Source organism: Macaca thibetana, chromosome 2, assembly GCF_024542745.1.
Source record: "Macaca thibetana thibetana isolate TM-01 chromosome 2, ASM2454274v1, whole genome shotgun sequence".
In the NCBI taxonomy this organism is placed as follows: Eukaryota; Metazoa; Chordata; class Mammalia; order Primates; family Cercopithecidae; genus Macaca; species Macaca thibetana.
The window spans coordinates 15,386,497-15,401,156 of NC_065579.1; the positions used below are offsets into that span (position 1 = coordinate 15,386,497).

General features: G+C 43.5%; 2 protein-coding genes and 1 pseudogene across 6 annotated transcripts in view; 1 reads left to right on the forward strand and 2 right to left on the reverse strand.

The window, feature by feature from the left end:
- Positions 1–14,660, forward strand: part of DYNC1LI1 (dynein cytoplasmic 1 light intermediate chain 1) — a 354,482-nt gene that overhangs the window by 101,658 nt on the left and 238,164 nt on the right. The window lies entirely within an intron of this gene.
- CNOT10 (CCR4-NOT transcription complex subunit 10) overlaps positions 1–14,660 on the reverse strand; it is a 98,830-nt gene that overhangs the window by 9,890 nt on the left and 74,280 nt on the right. For all 5 annotated transcript variants that reach the window (XM_050779381.1, XM_050779380.1, XM_050779379.1 and 2 more), the window contains 2 exons: positions 5,325–5,438; positions 902–1,032 (listed from right to left, as the gene is read on the reverse strand). In XM_050779381.1, the coding sequence (XP_050635338.1) occupies positions 902–1,032; positions 5,325–5,438 (245 nt within the window). The remainder of the gene's footprint in view (positions 1–901; positions 1,033–5,324; positions 5,439–14,660) is intronic.
- LOC126948074 (protein SGT1 homolog) lies at positions 11,500–13,484 on the reverse strand (annotated as a pseudogene).

The window sequence follows — 14,660 nt, forward strand, 5'->3', positions numbered from 1 at the left end:
AGATTCCATTAAAAGATGTCAGAATGCTACCACCCCACTACCATCTCAAACCTGAGCACTAATCTTGAGTAAAGTGAATGTCACGCAGCTTAAATTATTTAATTTTTTTTTTTTCCCCAGACAGATTGTCACTCTGTCACCCAGGCTGGAGTGCAGTGGCGTGATCTTGGCTCACTGCAACCTCCACCTCCTGAGTTCAAGCGATTCTCCTGTCTCAGCCTCCTGAGTAGCTGGGATTACACACACATGCCACCATGTCCCAGTAATTTTGTATTTTTGGTAAAGACGGGGTTTCACTATGTTGGCCAGGCTGGTCCTGAACTCCTGACCTCAGGTGATCTGCTCACCTCGGCCTCCCAAAGTGTTGGGATTAGAGGCATGAGCCACCACGCCTGGCAATTATTTAAAAATTTAGCAATGATTTAAAACAAACTTTTCTCTCCTTATTTTTAAAATAGAGACAGGGTCTCACTAGGTTGCCCAGGCTGGTCTCGAACTCCTGGGCTCAAGTGATCCTCCTGCTACCGCCTCCCGAAGTGCTGGGATTACAGGTGTGAGCCACTGCGCCCGGCCTGAAACTGACTCTTGAATGCAGTATTTTTACACCCCTATGGATTTTAGAATCACTCCAAAGGAAAACAAATAAACAGTATCAGAACCACATTAACCATTCTAACAGTACCAGCCTTTCAAAAGTGAAAATTTAGACAATGTGACCATTAACTCTCAGGTCTACTTAGCAAACAACTGCTACAAAGTAAATACAAACAAAAATGTGGAAAGCCGACCTAAAACTTTTCTCCTCATTACCACCATGCCCTGAAATTTCCACACATCCTGAATTATGACAGGAAGGAAATGGAAACAGTGACCAGTTCGGATCAAAGGTGTCCTCATTAACCTTGGTCCTGCTCATTTGAAGAGATCCCTAAGGAGACATCAGTGACGTTCTCCGGGTTCAAGTGAGTAATGGCATCAGATATCCTGTCGAGAGAGATGAGGGCTTCTGCAGCATATAAATGTCCCAGAAACCTAAAATGAAAAAACAGATTCCAAACTGAAAAGTACAACACTACAAAAATACCCAAGGTAAAATCATGCTGGGCATATTATGTTATTATACATTGGATATATGTCTCATATTTCATGTCCTTAAATTGAAATCTAAATTTATTTAGGTAAAACGAATCAACTGGCTGGGTATAGTGGCTCATGCCTTTAATCTCAACACTTCAAGAGGCCTAGGTGGGTGGACTGCTTAAGCCCAGTGGGCAACATGGCAAAACCCTGTCTCTACAAAAAAAATACAAAAACTAGCTGGGCGTGGTGCTACATGCCTGTAGTCTCAGCTACTCAGGAGGCTGAAATGGGAGAATCACTTAAGCCTGGGAGACTGAGGCTGCAGTGAGCGGTGATCATGCTGTACCTCAGCCTGAATGACAGAGTGAGACACCGTCTCAAAAATAAATAAATAAATAAATAAAAATAAAGAGTTACTTGACGGGTGTGGTGGCTCATGCCAGTAATCCCAGCACTTTGGGAGGCCAAGACGGGCGGATCACGAGATCAGGAGATTGAGACCACCCTGGTTAATATGGTGACACCCCGTCTCTACTAAAAATACAAAAAATTAGCTGGGCGAGGTGGCGGGCGCCTGTAGTCCTAGCTACTAGGGAGGCTGAGGCAGGAGAATGGCGTGAACTCAGGAGGCGGAGCTTGCAGTGAGCCGAGGTCACGCCACTGTACTCCAGCCTGGGCGACAGAGCGAGACTCTGTATCAGAAAAAAAAAAAAAAGAGTTACTTAAATTTTATCTCTTTAAAAACATCTTAAGGCTGGGTGTGGTGGCTTATGTGTGTAATCCCAGCACTTGGGAGGCAGAGTGTGAGGACTGCTTGAGCCCAGGAGTTCAAGGCTACAGTAAGCTATGATTGTGCCACTGCACTCCAGCCTGGGCCATGGAATGAGACCCTGTCTCTAAAAAAATATATAAGTACTATAACAATTTTCATATTAGCTAAGTAGAACAAAGTATACATATCAATTCAGAAAGTAGTTCGCAACTGGCAAATTTATGCTGTTCTATAGAGAGAGATCCAAGAATAGATGCCCGTGTGTAGAGCATGAGAATCAGATTCCTCCAGTCTCCGCTGCTGGAAGAGTCTAAAAGCACCAGAGCGCCAGATCAGATTCTATTTGAAAGGTTTCCTGCTTTCGCATCATCTATTTTATCCCCATGAATGCCAGGTCAGATGCACACCCTCCTGGCTTACAACAGCCTACTTCTTCCAGTCTCTTACTTTGAGCCATTTTCCTGATGATCACCTGATGGAATTTTTCAAAATTAAAATAGCCTTAGACATACTTCATCCCTGCTAAAAATGTGTCTCTCTCTCTCTCTTTTTATTTTTCTTTTTGAGATGGAGTCTCTTGCTGTGTTGCCAGGCTGGAGTGCAATGGCACGATCTTGGCTCACTGCAACCTCTGACTCCCTGGTTCAAGGGATTCTCCCATCTGAGCCTCCCGAGTATCTGGGATAACAGGCACATGCCACCATGCCCGGGTAATTTTTTGTATTTTTAGTAGAGACGGGGTTTCACCATGTTGGCCAGGATGGTATCAATCTCCTGACCTCATGATCCATCCACCACGGCCTCCCAAAGTGCTGGGACTACAGGCGTGAGCCACCACGCCTGATTTTTTTTTTTTTTTTAACTGGGGACCTTCTGATCTGCTCAAAATCTTAATGACTTTCTACATAAGAACAACACAAACTAAACTTTTACAGTTTTAAAGCTCTCCAGGTTTGGCGTGGTGGCTCACACCTGTAATTCCAGCACTTTGGGAGGCCGAGACGGGCAGATCACCTGAGGTCAGGAGTTTGAGACCAGCCTGACCAACATGGAGAAACCCCGTCTCTACTAAAAATACAAAATTAGCTGGGAGTGGTGGTACATGCCTGTAATCCCAGCTACTTGGGAGGATGAGGCAGGAGAATCGCTTGAACCCAGGAGGTAGAAGTTGTGATGAGCCAAGATCACACCACTGCACTTCAGCCTGGGCAATAAGAGCAAATACAAAAACTAGCCAGGCACGGTGGCTCATGCCTGTGAAACTCCATCTCAAAAAAAGAAAAAAAAAAAAAAAATTAGCAGGGCATAGTGGCGGCGCCTGCAATCCCAGCTACACAGGAGGCTGAGGCAGGAGAATCGCTTGAACCGGGGAGGCAGAGGTTGCAGTGAGCCGAGATCGTGCCACTGCACTCCAGCCTAGGTGACAGAGTGAAACTCTGTCTCGAAAAAAGAAAAAAAAATTAGCCGGGTGTGGTGGTGGGCTCCTGTAGTTCCAGCTACTCGGGAGGCTGAGGCAGGAGAATCACCTGAACCCAGATAGCAGAGGTTGCAGTGAGTTGAGATTGCGCCACTGCACTCTAGCGTGGGTCACAGAGAGAGACTCAGTCACACACACACACAAAGTCCAGTTCTCTCATAATGGCCGTATACACCACAATCTGAACACCAGCAGGAGCTGCAATTCCCAACATTGGTATTTTGAGTTGGGCAATGGTAAGAATGGAAGGTACTTTAGAGGCAACCCAAATGCCTTGAACTGAAAATTAGGGTCTTCCCCATCTCCAAGCCTGAATATTGGACAAGATTTTCTTGCAGAAGAGCAGGAGTTCCCTTATATTTGAATTGTGACAAAGTCTCTTATATTGTTGAATGATTTCTTACTACTTTTTTTTTGAGATGGAGTCTCACTCTGTCACCCAGTTTGGAGTACAGTGGTACAGTCTCGGCTCACTGCAGCTTCTGCCTCCCAGGCTCAAGCAATTCTCGCGCCTCAGCCTCCTGAGTAACTGGGATTACAGGAGTGCGCCCCCATGCCTGGCTAATTTTTGTATTTTCAGTAGAGATGGGGTTTCACCATATTGGCAAGGCTGGTCTCCAACTCCTGACCTCAAATGATTTGCTGCGTAGGCCTCCCAAAGTGCTGGGATTACAGGTGTGAGCCACCATGCCTGGCCTTAATTATCTTTTTTTTTTTTTTTTTAAAAAAAAGCACTAGGTATGTCTGGGGATCACTAAAAAGCAAAAGAGTAAGTAGTTATATTTCGGCATTTATAAGTATATACCTATACGATGAATGAAAGAACAACCGTTCTAATGTTATGCAGAATACTCGTGGCTTTTGATAAAATTTCCAGGATCAGCACCACACAAAAATTTCAAGCTGTATGCAGTTTATTTTTATTTTTTGAGAGGGAGTCTTGCTGTGTCACTCCGCCTGGAGTGCAATGGTGCAACCTTGGCTCACTGCAACGTCCGCCCCCCAGGCTGAAGTGATTCTCCTGTTTCAACTTCCCGAGTAGCTGGAATTATGGACGCCTGCAACCACACCTGGCTAATTTTAATATTTTTAGTAGAGATGGGGTTTTACCATGTTGGCTGGGCTGGTCTGGACCACAAATGATCTGCCTACCTCGGCCTCCCAAAGTGCTGGGATTACAGACATGAGCCACCACATCTGGCCTGTATTTTACTCAATTTTGATAAAAGAAAAAGATAATGTGCTTTGGAAAATTTTAGAATGACAATGGTATTAACGAAGAAGTATTTGGAGTCTCACTAAAACTAGCTCATTTTGGAATGATACAGTAGCTTGGAAAGATATTTTAAAATTCTTGTCTATTTATTTTATTATTAATATTATTTTTGAGACAGAATCATGCTTTGTAGCCTAGGCTAGAGTGCAGTGGTGTGATCTTGGCTCACTGCAATTTCTGCCTCCTGGGTTCAAGCAATTCTCCTGCCTTAGCCTCCTGAGTAGCTGGGACTACAGGCACCTGCCACTATGCCCAGCTAATTTTTTGTATTTTTAGTAGAGGCGGGTTTCACCATGTTGGCCAGGCTGGTCTTGAACTCCTGACCTTGTGATTTGCCTGCCTTGGCCTCCCAAAGTGCTGGGATTACAGGCGTAAGCCACTGTACCTGGTCCCTCAAAGTAGATTTACCACATTGACCAAACTCCTTTTTTGTAGGTCTTCTCCCTGAGGACTTGACTTATTTGGGGAATTAAAGTGCTGCAGTGAAGCCTAGAAGTGGACACTAGAGTCCGAAGTTTTTGTCTCCTAATGCTCAGTACAGCACAAGTGAAAACATTTTCACTGCTGAGGCATGGCTTAAAAAAAGTTCATTTAAACAGCTGCTTTCCTTACAAATATATATTCCACTGGAAGAATAAAAAGAAGCAACATAAACCACAAACCAAGGAGAAACCTCAAAACAAAAGAAACCAGGGACACACAGGGCAAGTCACACTTACTTAAGAGATCCTGACAGCTTGGGCTGCTGAAGAAGTTTATCTGCATGATTCAAAGCCATAAGGTTATCACCCAAAGCCAGAGCCACATAGGCACTGCAAGCAAGTATGGAGCACCTACAACACAAAAGGGAAGGGGCCGAAAATCTCATTTTAAAAATTGATAATGGTTATATTTGCTAAATAGGAAAAAAATGCCCTTTAACTGTGACAATCTGGACACCAGGAAAGAGGAGAGGAAGCCACAGTACTAATGGTAAGAATTAGATTGATGTATAAAACAATTCTGAAGCATGGTTTGGCTATTTACATAAGTCATCTTCGGCTTTCATCCAATTGACCCACATCGCCAACAAAATAACCAAATGGATTACAATACATAGCCTGTATGTATGTATGCATGCATGTATGTATGTATGTGTGTGTATACATATATATAGAGAGCCTAATGAGAACTTACTTCCATAGAAGTTTGCTTTTAATAACCTAGGAATAAAGCTATAGAATCAGATCTTATTCTTTCTACATGTATTTGTGATATGCTAAGAAATAATTAACTTACTAAAGCATTCATTTACTCTAAATGTTCTTTTCTCAACCAATTAAGTCTACAGTTCTTGCTAAACAATAGTATCAAGAGTAACTAAAAAATTTTATTCACACAGTTACTATTTTTCTAAATGAATACTGAAGGAAAAAAACAGGTTAAACAAACATATGTGAAGACAACATTTAAGTTACATTGATTTTTGCAAAGTTGGATTGGAAATCTAAGTTTCTATAATATTTGGTTTTCTACTTAACAGACAGCTCATTTAAAACAAGTCTGGTTAAAGACTTAACACTAATAGATCACTTGAATGTTAAACAACTGCTCCGCAAAGCAATCTTAAAATAAACGCTTGTCAAATAGAAATGAAGTCTGAATGGCGAACCACAAAAGACCTGACTCAGATACAGGGTTTTGAGTTATGTTTACAAATTACAATACACATATGTATCATTAAGTGCATTCAGGTTGTAATTTTAGTCTAAGGAAGAATGTAACCAGCATATCACCACAGAGTTTTAAAATGCTCTGAAATCCTCTGACTAGAAATGGCTCTTCCTATAAAAAGCACAGCTGGGCAAATTCAAAAGTATTCTGTTTCCTCTTCACTTGCTAACTTTTGGTTCCTAGAATCTTAGAAAACTACCCTAGAATTTGGTTCCCAGAATCTTAGAAAGGCAGCCCCTCAACTCTTAACGACACAGAAAAGTAGACTGGTCCTGGAGAAGCGTAAGGAAATTGAGGTTTATGCCTTATACTACCATGGGAGGGCTGAAAGACTGTCTAGTGTGGTTCCTTAACTGATGTGGAAACTGAGACTCAAAGTGATTAAACATAGTCTTTAATTTACTGTGTGATTAGTTAGGACTAACATTTGACATTGTAGACTCCCAATCCGCTATTCTTCCCATCCAATCACATTGCTTCTTTATTAACTCACAAGACCACTTACAAAAAACACAGCAGAAAAGATTCTTGTACATTGTAATTTTTCTAAGTTCTAGGCATACACAACACAGGTATTCTAACTTCTCTTTTTAAACAGGAAGAAAAGTTTAATCCAAACACAAGTTTATATTTTGTCCCTGAGTATATAATTTTCAATCTGAACCTTGTTACAGAGGATAGTAATTTGAGAGCAAGCAAGCAGTGCCACTTCCAAAGGAATTTTCCTGGCAAGCCTACTATCAATATCTCTGGCTCTTCAACAGCTGGCTTTACCACCAAGGTTGTCCCATGGCCAGTCCCTACAATGAACCCTCTCCATGAAGGAAGACTCAGGGACCCGCGGCAGGAGGCTAGTTATCTCCCATCTTCAGAAGCATGTTAGTAGTTAAGTCCGTGTGGCAAGACTGGCGACTTCATTTCTCCTTTTGGCTTACTTGTATTTTTATTTTAAAATGGCAGTGACATTCATTCAAGAAGTATACTGAGTAACTACAACATATCAGATATGTACTGCTTACGAACAAAACTACAGACTATTAAAGGTCTGGTCTCCAGAGGCTCAAGAAGACCATTAGTGGCTGGGCACGGTGGCTCACGCCTGTAATCCCAGCACTTGGGAGGCTGAGGCAGGCGGATCACCTGAGGTCGGGAGTTCGAGACCAGCCTGACCAACATGGAGAAACCCCGTCTCTACTAAAAATACAAAATTGGCCGGGTGTGGTGGCACATGCCTGTAATCTAGCTACCCGGGAGGCTGAGGCAGGAGAATCGCTTGAACCTGGGAGGCGGAGGTTGCGGTGAGTTGAGATCGCACCATTGCGCTCCAGCCTGGGCAACAAGAGTGAAACTCTGTTGCAAAAAAAAAAAAAAATTAGTTCAGGGCCCATGTGAATGACAGTCACAAAATTTAATATCCTTTTTTTTTCTTTTTCTTTTGAGACGGAGTCTTGCTCTGTTGCCTGGGCTGGAGTGTAGTGGCACAATCTTGGCTCACTGCAACCTCTGCCTCCTGGGTTCAAACTATTCTCCCGCCTCAGCTTCCCAAATAGCTGGGATTACGCCACCACGTCCAGCTAATTTTTTGTATTTTTTAGTAGAGACAGGGTTTCACTATGTTGGCCAGGCTGGTCTCAAACTCCTGACTTTGTGATCTGCCCGCCTTGGCCTCCCAAAGTGTTGGGATTATAGGCGTGAGCCACCGCGCCCAGCCCAATATCCATTTTCATATGTGACTCTGCCAAAGGTCAGTGTAAAACATAAGCTCCTTAAAAGCAGAAGCACACTTCTGTGGTTTCCTACACAGACTAGAGCAGTATCTCACATAGGCAGTAGGTGCTTAATAGGTATTTGTTAAAGAAACACAGCTTTCAACATTTTAAATCTGCTTCTCCAGACCCCCACCTTTCCTGTTGGTAGGTCACTTTGCTGATGAAGCCAACTCTTTTCCAGCTCCCACAAACAGGGGACTTTTCCTGCATGATCTAGGTCCTAGAGTCTAGGACAAGACCCACTTCAGGCAGGCTTGCTGGGAAATGCCTGCCCTGGCCTCTCCCGACAGTAGGTGGGCTATTACTGCTCCAGCCCACTGTCAAACCCACTTTGGGTCCAGAAATCAGTCATGTAAGATTTGCAGCAGGATTCTGTTTCCCAGGAAGCCCAAACTATAATTACGTACAATATAAAAATCTGCTTTCTTTAACTTCTAAATCAAAACAGGGTAAAAGACTCTATAAAAAATAATCATTCAATTAAAAGTTCTCAACTGTGAATATGAAACTTTAGGGCTGACATTGTGATTAAGAGCCATCAGGATTAAGCAAGTTTCGTTGCCCAAAACTCAAACCAACATTTATGCTCCCTTCTCTTGGTGCGTTACAATCCATCCCAACTCACCTCTCATCACTCTCACACTCATCCTCCTTTTCCTCTTAGAAAACACCACCACACTCTGCACAATTCCTGCAGACTGCTAACGCTAGAAGCATACATGGCTCTACTGAGCCCCCAGAGAATCACTTTACTTTTGATAGTTACTACTTAAAATATTGTCCCCACCCCCACTTCCTCGAGTCACTGTCCAATCTGCTTTACCGATCACTCAGTGGATCTGACAGTTCATCAGACTGGAAGAACTATACCTCAAGGGAAGAGACACTAGCTTTTCCCCCCTGTGGAGGATCTGACAAAACCCCACTCTCCCCTTCACATGCTGCAGGAACTAGCTCTAGGTCCCCAGAATGCCAACCCTTGGAAAAGAAGATAAAAAAAGAAGGAAAAAAAAAAAAAAAAAAAGGAAATGAAAAGAGTAAACATTTTCTTCAAGCACCAAGTTACAACAAGCTATGCAAGACTGGGCATTAAAATTTGTCAAGCCATAGATCCTGTGAGTTAAAGAAATCTAAACCAAATATCTGAAATAGTTTAACCCTTATTAAAAAAGGCTAAAATGAGGGTAAATCCAGTCAGTCACCATTTGTCAAAGGAAAATAAATTTACAAAGTAGCTTCACAGCAAACATTTGAAAAATTTGCTTACAAAATCCAATAATGATACAAAAAGTTACTCAGGCGTGGTGGCACATGCCTGTAATCCCAGCTACTTGGGAGGCTGAGGCAGAAGAATCACTTGAACCTCGGAGGCGGAGGTTGCAGTGAGCCGAGATCATGCCATTGCATTCCAGCCTGGGAAACAAGAGCGAAACTCTGTCTCCAAAAAAATAAATAAATAAAAATGAAAATAAAAATAAAAAATCTAATAATGTAATTTTTTTTTTTTTTTTGATATGGAGTTTTGTGCTTGTCACCAAGGCTGGAGTGCAATGGCATTATCTCTGCTCACTGCAACCTCCACTTCCCGGGTGCAAGCGATTCTCCTGCCTCAGCCTACCGAGTAGCTAGGACTACATGGATGCCCCACCACACCCGCCTAATTTTGTTGTTTTAGTAGAGATGGGGTTTCACCATATTGGCCAAGCTGGTCTCGAACTCCTGACCTCAGGTGATCTGCCTGCCTTGGACTCCCAAAGTGCTGGGATTACGGTCGTGAGCCACCGTATCCGGCTAATAATGTAATTTCTTTCAACAAACTGAATATGGGAAATTATATACTAAATATCTATATATTTTTTTGTAATGGTCCTTGGAGAGCAGGGCTACCCCACAGGCAGTATGCCCAGAGTAGCCGAGATTTTTAAATTTCAAAAGAGGCCAGGCACGGTGGCTCAGGCCTGTAATCCCAGAATTAAGGGAGGCTGAGGCAGGCGGATCACCTGAGATTAGGAGTTCGAGACCAGCCTGGCTAGCATGGTGAAATCCCGTCACTACTAAAAATACAAAAATTAGCTGGGCGTGGTGGTGTATGCCTGTAGTCCCAGTTACTCAGGAGGCCAAGTCAGGAAAATCGCTTGAACCCAGGAGGCAGAGGTTGCAGTGAGAGATCACGCCACTGCACTCCAGCCTGGAAAACACTGCAAGACTCTGTCTCGAAAAAAAAAAGTAAAATAAAATTTCTAAAGAAAAAAATTCATGGCTGGGCACGGTGGCTCAAGCCTGTAATCCCAGCACTTTGGGAGGCCGAGACGGGTGGATCACGAGGTCAGGAGATTGAGACTATCCTGGCTAACACAGTGAAACCCCTTCTGTACTAAAAAATACAAAAAACTACCTGGGCGAGGTGGCGGGCGCCTGTAGTTCCAGCTACTCGGGAGGCTGAGGCAGAAGAATGGCATAAACCCAGGACGCGGAGCTTGCAGTGAGCTGAGATCTGGCCACTGCACCCCAGCCTGGGCGACAGAGCCAGACTGTCTCAAAAAAAAGAAAAGAAAAAAAATCATGCCAATTTGTCTACAATAATCCAAAAATGTTAAACTTGCCAACCTTCAACTTTTTTTTTTTTTTTTTTTTTGAGACAGAGTCTGGCTCTGTGCCCCAGGCTGGAGTGCAGTGGCGCGATCTCAGCTCACTGCAAGCTCCGGCCCCCCCGGTTCACGCCATTCTCCTGCCTCAGCCTCCCGAGCAGCTGGGACTACAGGCGCCCGCCACCTCGCCCGGCTAATTTTCTTGTATTTTTAGTAGAGACGGGGTTTCACCGTGTTAGCCAGGATGGTCTCGATCTCCTGACCTCACGATCCGCCCATCTCGGCCTCCCAAAGTGCTGAGATTACAGGCTTGAGCCACCGCACCCGGCCCAACTTTTTTATTTATTTTTTATTTTTTTATTTTTAATTTTTTTTTGAGACGGAATCTCGCTCTGTTGCCCAGGCTGGAGTGCAGTGGCCGGATCTCAGCTCACTGCAAGCTCTGCTTCCCGGGTCTAGGCCATTCTCCTGCCTCAGCCTCCCGAGTAACTGGGACTACAGGCGCCCGCCACCTCGCCTGGCTAGTTTTTTGTATTTTTTTAGTAGAGACGGGGTTTCACCGTGTTAGCCAGGCTGGTCTCGATCTCCTGACCTCGTGATCCGCCCGTCTCGGCCTCCCAAAGTGGTGGGATTACAGGCTTGAGCCACCGCACCCGGCCCCCCGCCCTTTTTTTTTTTTTGAGATAGAGTTTTTTGCTCTTGTTGCTCAGGCTATAGTGCAATAGCATGATCTTGGCTCACTGCAACCTCTGCCTCTCGGGTTCAAGCAATTCTCCTGCCTTTCCCTTCCGAGTAGCTGAGATTACAGGCCCATGCCCGGCTAATTTTTGTGGTTTTTTTTTTTTTTTTGTGAGAGCAAATTAATTTATTTAGTACTTTTTCCATTCCGTATCATCAGGAGAATTGATTTCAACTTTCTTTTTACCTACATCAGACCAGTTGGGACTCAAAAACTATACCACCAGACTCCATAAAGGATTTGTTCATGGCACATTTCATTTCATCAGAACCATCTGAATAGATCTGCTGAAATAACGTTTAAAGCTGCATTTCCCTCCAACTTTTCATTCTTTTCTTCTTCTTTCATTTCACCCACTAATTTATCCCAGTTTCTTGTATAAGGACATGATGATGGCTATAGATAGGTTCTTTACACCTGCTATGAATCGTTTTGGCATAGGTACATCTCCTTGCCCCTCTAGCTTTTCCCATCTCACAGCCTCTGGCTTTTTCAGTTTAATTTCAATCTTTGTTGAAACTACTTTAAATGTGCTCTGTTCTGGTATTATAGGATGAAGTTCTAGTTTCAAATTGTAATCTTCCCCAGAAGGAAGTTTAACCAAAGCAGATAACTCTTTTTCTGAAAAGTCCACATTTATATCATTCTTCTGAACATTCTTGATCGTAAGTGTAATGACTACTTGAGATTGATACCAGTCACACTTGATTTTTTTTTTTTTTGAGATGGAGTCTCGCTCTGTCGCCCAGGCTGGAGCGCAGTGGCCAGATCTTGGCTCACTGCAAGCTCCGCCTCCCGGGTTTACGCCATTCTCCTGCCTCAGCTTCCTGAGTAGCTGGGACTACAGGCGCCCGCCACCTCGCCCGGCTAGTTTTTTGTATTTTTAGTAGAGACGGGGTTTCACTGCATTAGCCGGGATGGTCCTGATCTCCTGACCTCGTGATCCACCCGTCTCGGCCTCCCAAAGTGCTGGGATTACAGGCTTGAGCCACCACACCTGGCCCACACTTGATTTTTGACTGATGAGTCCACACCTCAGATTCTGAACCATTCTGAGCTTCTTGACATCTTTTAATCCAGACACTGAAATTAGCATCTGCACTATCTAATTTTTGTCCTTCTGTAAAAACTTCTAGGGCAGCAGCATAGTTTTTTTCATAATATTCACATATTCCTTTTCTCAACATATCAGTGGAATTATTTGGATTGAGTTCGACAGACTTCTTTGCATCAGCAACAGCAACACAGTAATTCCCAAGAAGAATGTGACAATAAGCTCTTTGACATGAATATTGTGCATTATCTGGTTTGTTTCAAAGCCTTAGTCAGCTCCTCTAACGCTGCTTGGGGGTCCTCGTCTATTACAGCATCCAAGCAGCTCTGGAAAAACCTCTGGGATGTTGCAGGTCCTGCTGCAGCTGGTGCCATCTCTCATAGTCACTGTTGCTGCCGCCGGAGCTGCTACTATCGCGGTTACCACCTACGCCACTGCCCAAGGGGGAAACTTCTCAATTTTTGTATTTTTAGTAGAGAAGGGGTTTCTCCATGTTGGTCAGGCTGGTCTTGAACCCCCGACCTCAGGTGATCTGCCCACCTCGGCCTCCCAAAGTGCTGGGATTACAGGCGTGAGCCACCGCGCCCGGCCAACTTTTAACTCTTAACAGAAGTTTAGATGTTCAATTAGTTTTTAATTTTGTCTTCTGTGAACATTTTGCTAATAACACTTCTGTGCAAAAAGAATCTTATTGACAAACATAGTTGACATAGTCCAAATCCAACACAAATAGAAGTCTAACACAAAAAAGCTAAAAAAGTTTTATCTTGGCCGGGCGCGGTGGCTCAAGCCTGTAATCCCAGCACTTTGGGAGGCCGAGGTGGGCGGATCACGAGGTCAGGAGATCGAGACCATCCTGGCTAACACGGTGAAACCCCGTCTCTACTAAAAATACAAAAAACTAGCCGGGCGAGGTGGCAGGCGCCTGTAGTCCCAGCTACTCGGGAGGCTGAGGCAGGAGAATGGCGTAAACCCGGGAGGCGGAGCTTGCAGTGAGCTGAGATCCGGCCACTGCACTCCAGCCTGGGTGACAGAGCAAGACTCCGTCTCAAAAAAAAAAAAAAAAAAAAAAAAAAGTTTTATCTTTATCAAATCTAGCATCCCAAAGAACCCAGTCTTATCCTGGGCAGCAAATAAAATATAAAGTCACAGAGACTTAGCATTTTACACATGGACAGGACCTTAAGATCACCTAATTCAATTGCTTTATTTGACAGAAAAGGAAAAGGCGGCCCACAGGAGTTGAATGATTTATCCACATCAGTGTCCCTGTGTGGTTTCCACAGAATGGCTGACCACTAAAAATTTTTTTTTTTTTTTTGAGACATAGTTTCACTCTTGTTGTCCAGGCTAGAGTACAATAGTGTGATCTTGGCTCACCACAATCTCCGCCTCCTGGGTTCAAGCGATTCTCCTGTCTCGGCCTTTTCTACTAGTTGGGATTACAGGCATGCGCACAACTCCCGGCTAATTTTGTATTTCTAGTATAGATGGGGTTTCTCCATGTTGATCAGGCTGGTCTCAAACTCCCAATCTCAGGTGATCCACCTGCCTCGGCCTCCCAAAGTGCTGGGATTACAGTGAGCCATCCCGCCTGGCCTGAAGAATTATTTTAACCCTGGTTTGTGATCAATCTGATCACCAGTTCATCTAAATGAGATCCTTGGAGGCAGATGTGAATCATGTCAACGTGAACACAAATTGCTGATGGCATGAAGGAAACGTCACACAGGCAGGCTCCTTCTATGGTAGAGTTTGTTAGATGCACAAGTTTCAGAAGGACCACACTCAGTCGTAAGACTGAAATGGGGCTGGATCTCTAGCAAAAGCAATATAAGATTCAAAAGATTATTAGCCATAATCCTCTTTTAGTTATGTCTTATGGGCTACAATATCACCAACGGGCTAACAACAGAAGAAATATGGTTTCTTAAGCACACTGAAACTGTCTATAATATTTATGTTATCAACCATTTGTTTGATTCATCTTCTTTTATAAACACTGGACCACAGGAGGTACCTTTTAATTGAATGGAAAATAATTCACTAAGTGTCACATTAGAGTCTGAAAGAACTAATTAAGCTTTATAATTTACACTTGTGGAATAACTTAATGGGCTTAATTAAATTTGCTCCAAATATTTCCTTTTATCCCTTTTGTGGCCTACCATTTTAGAAATGACCAATTAAAT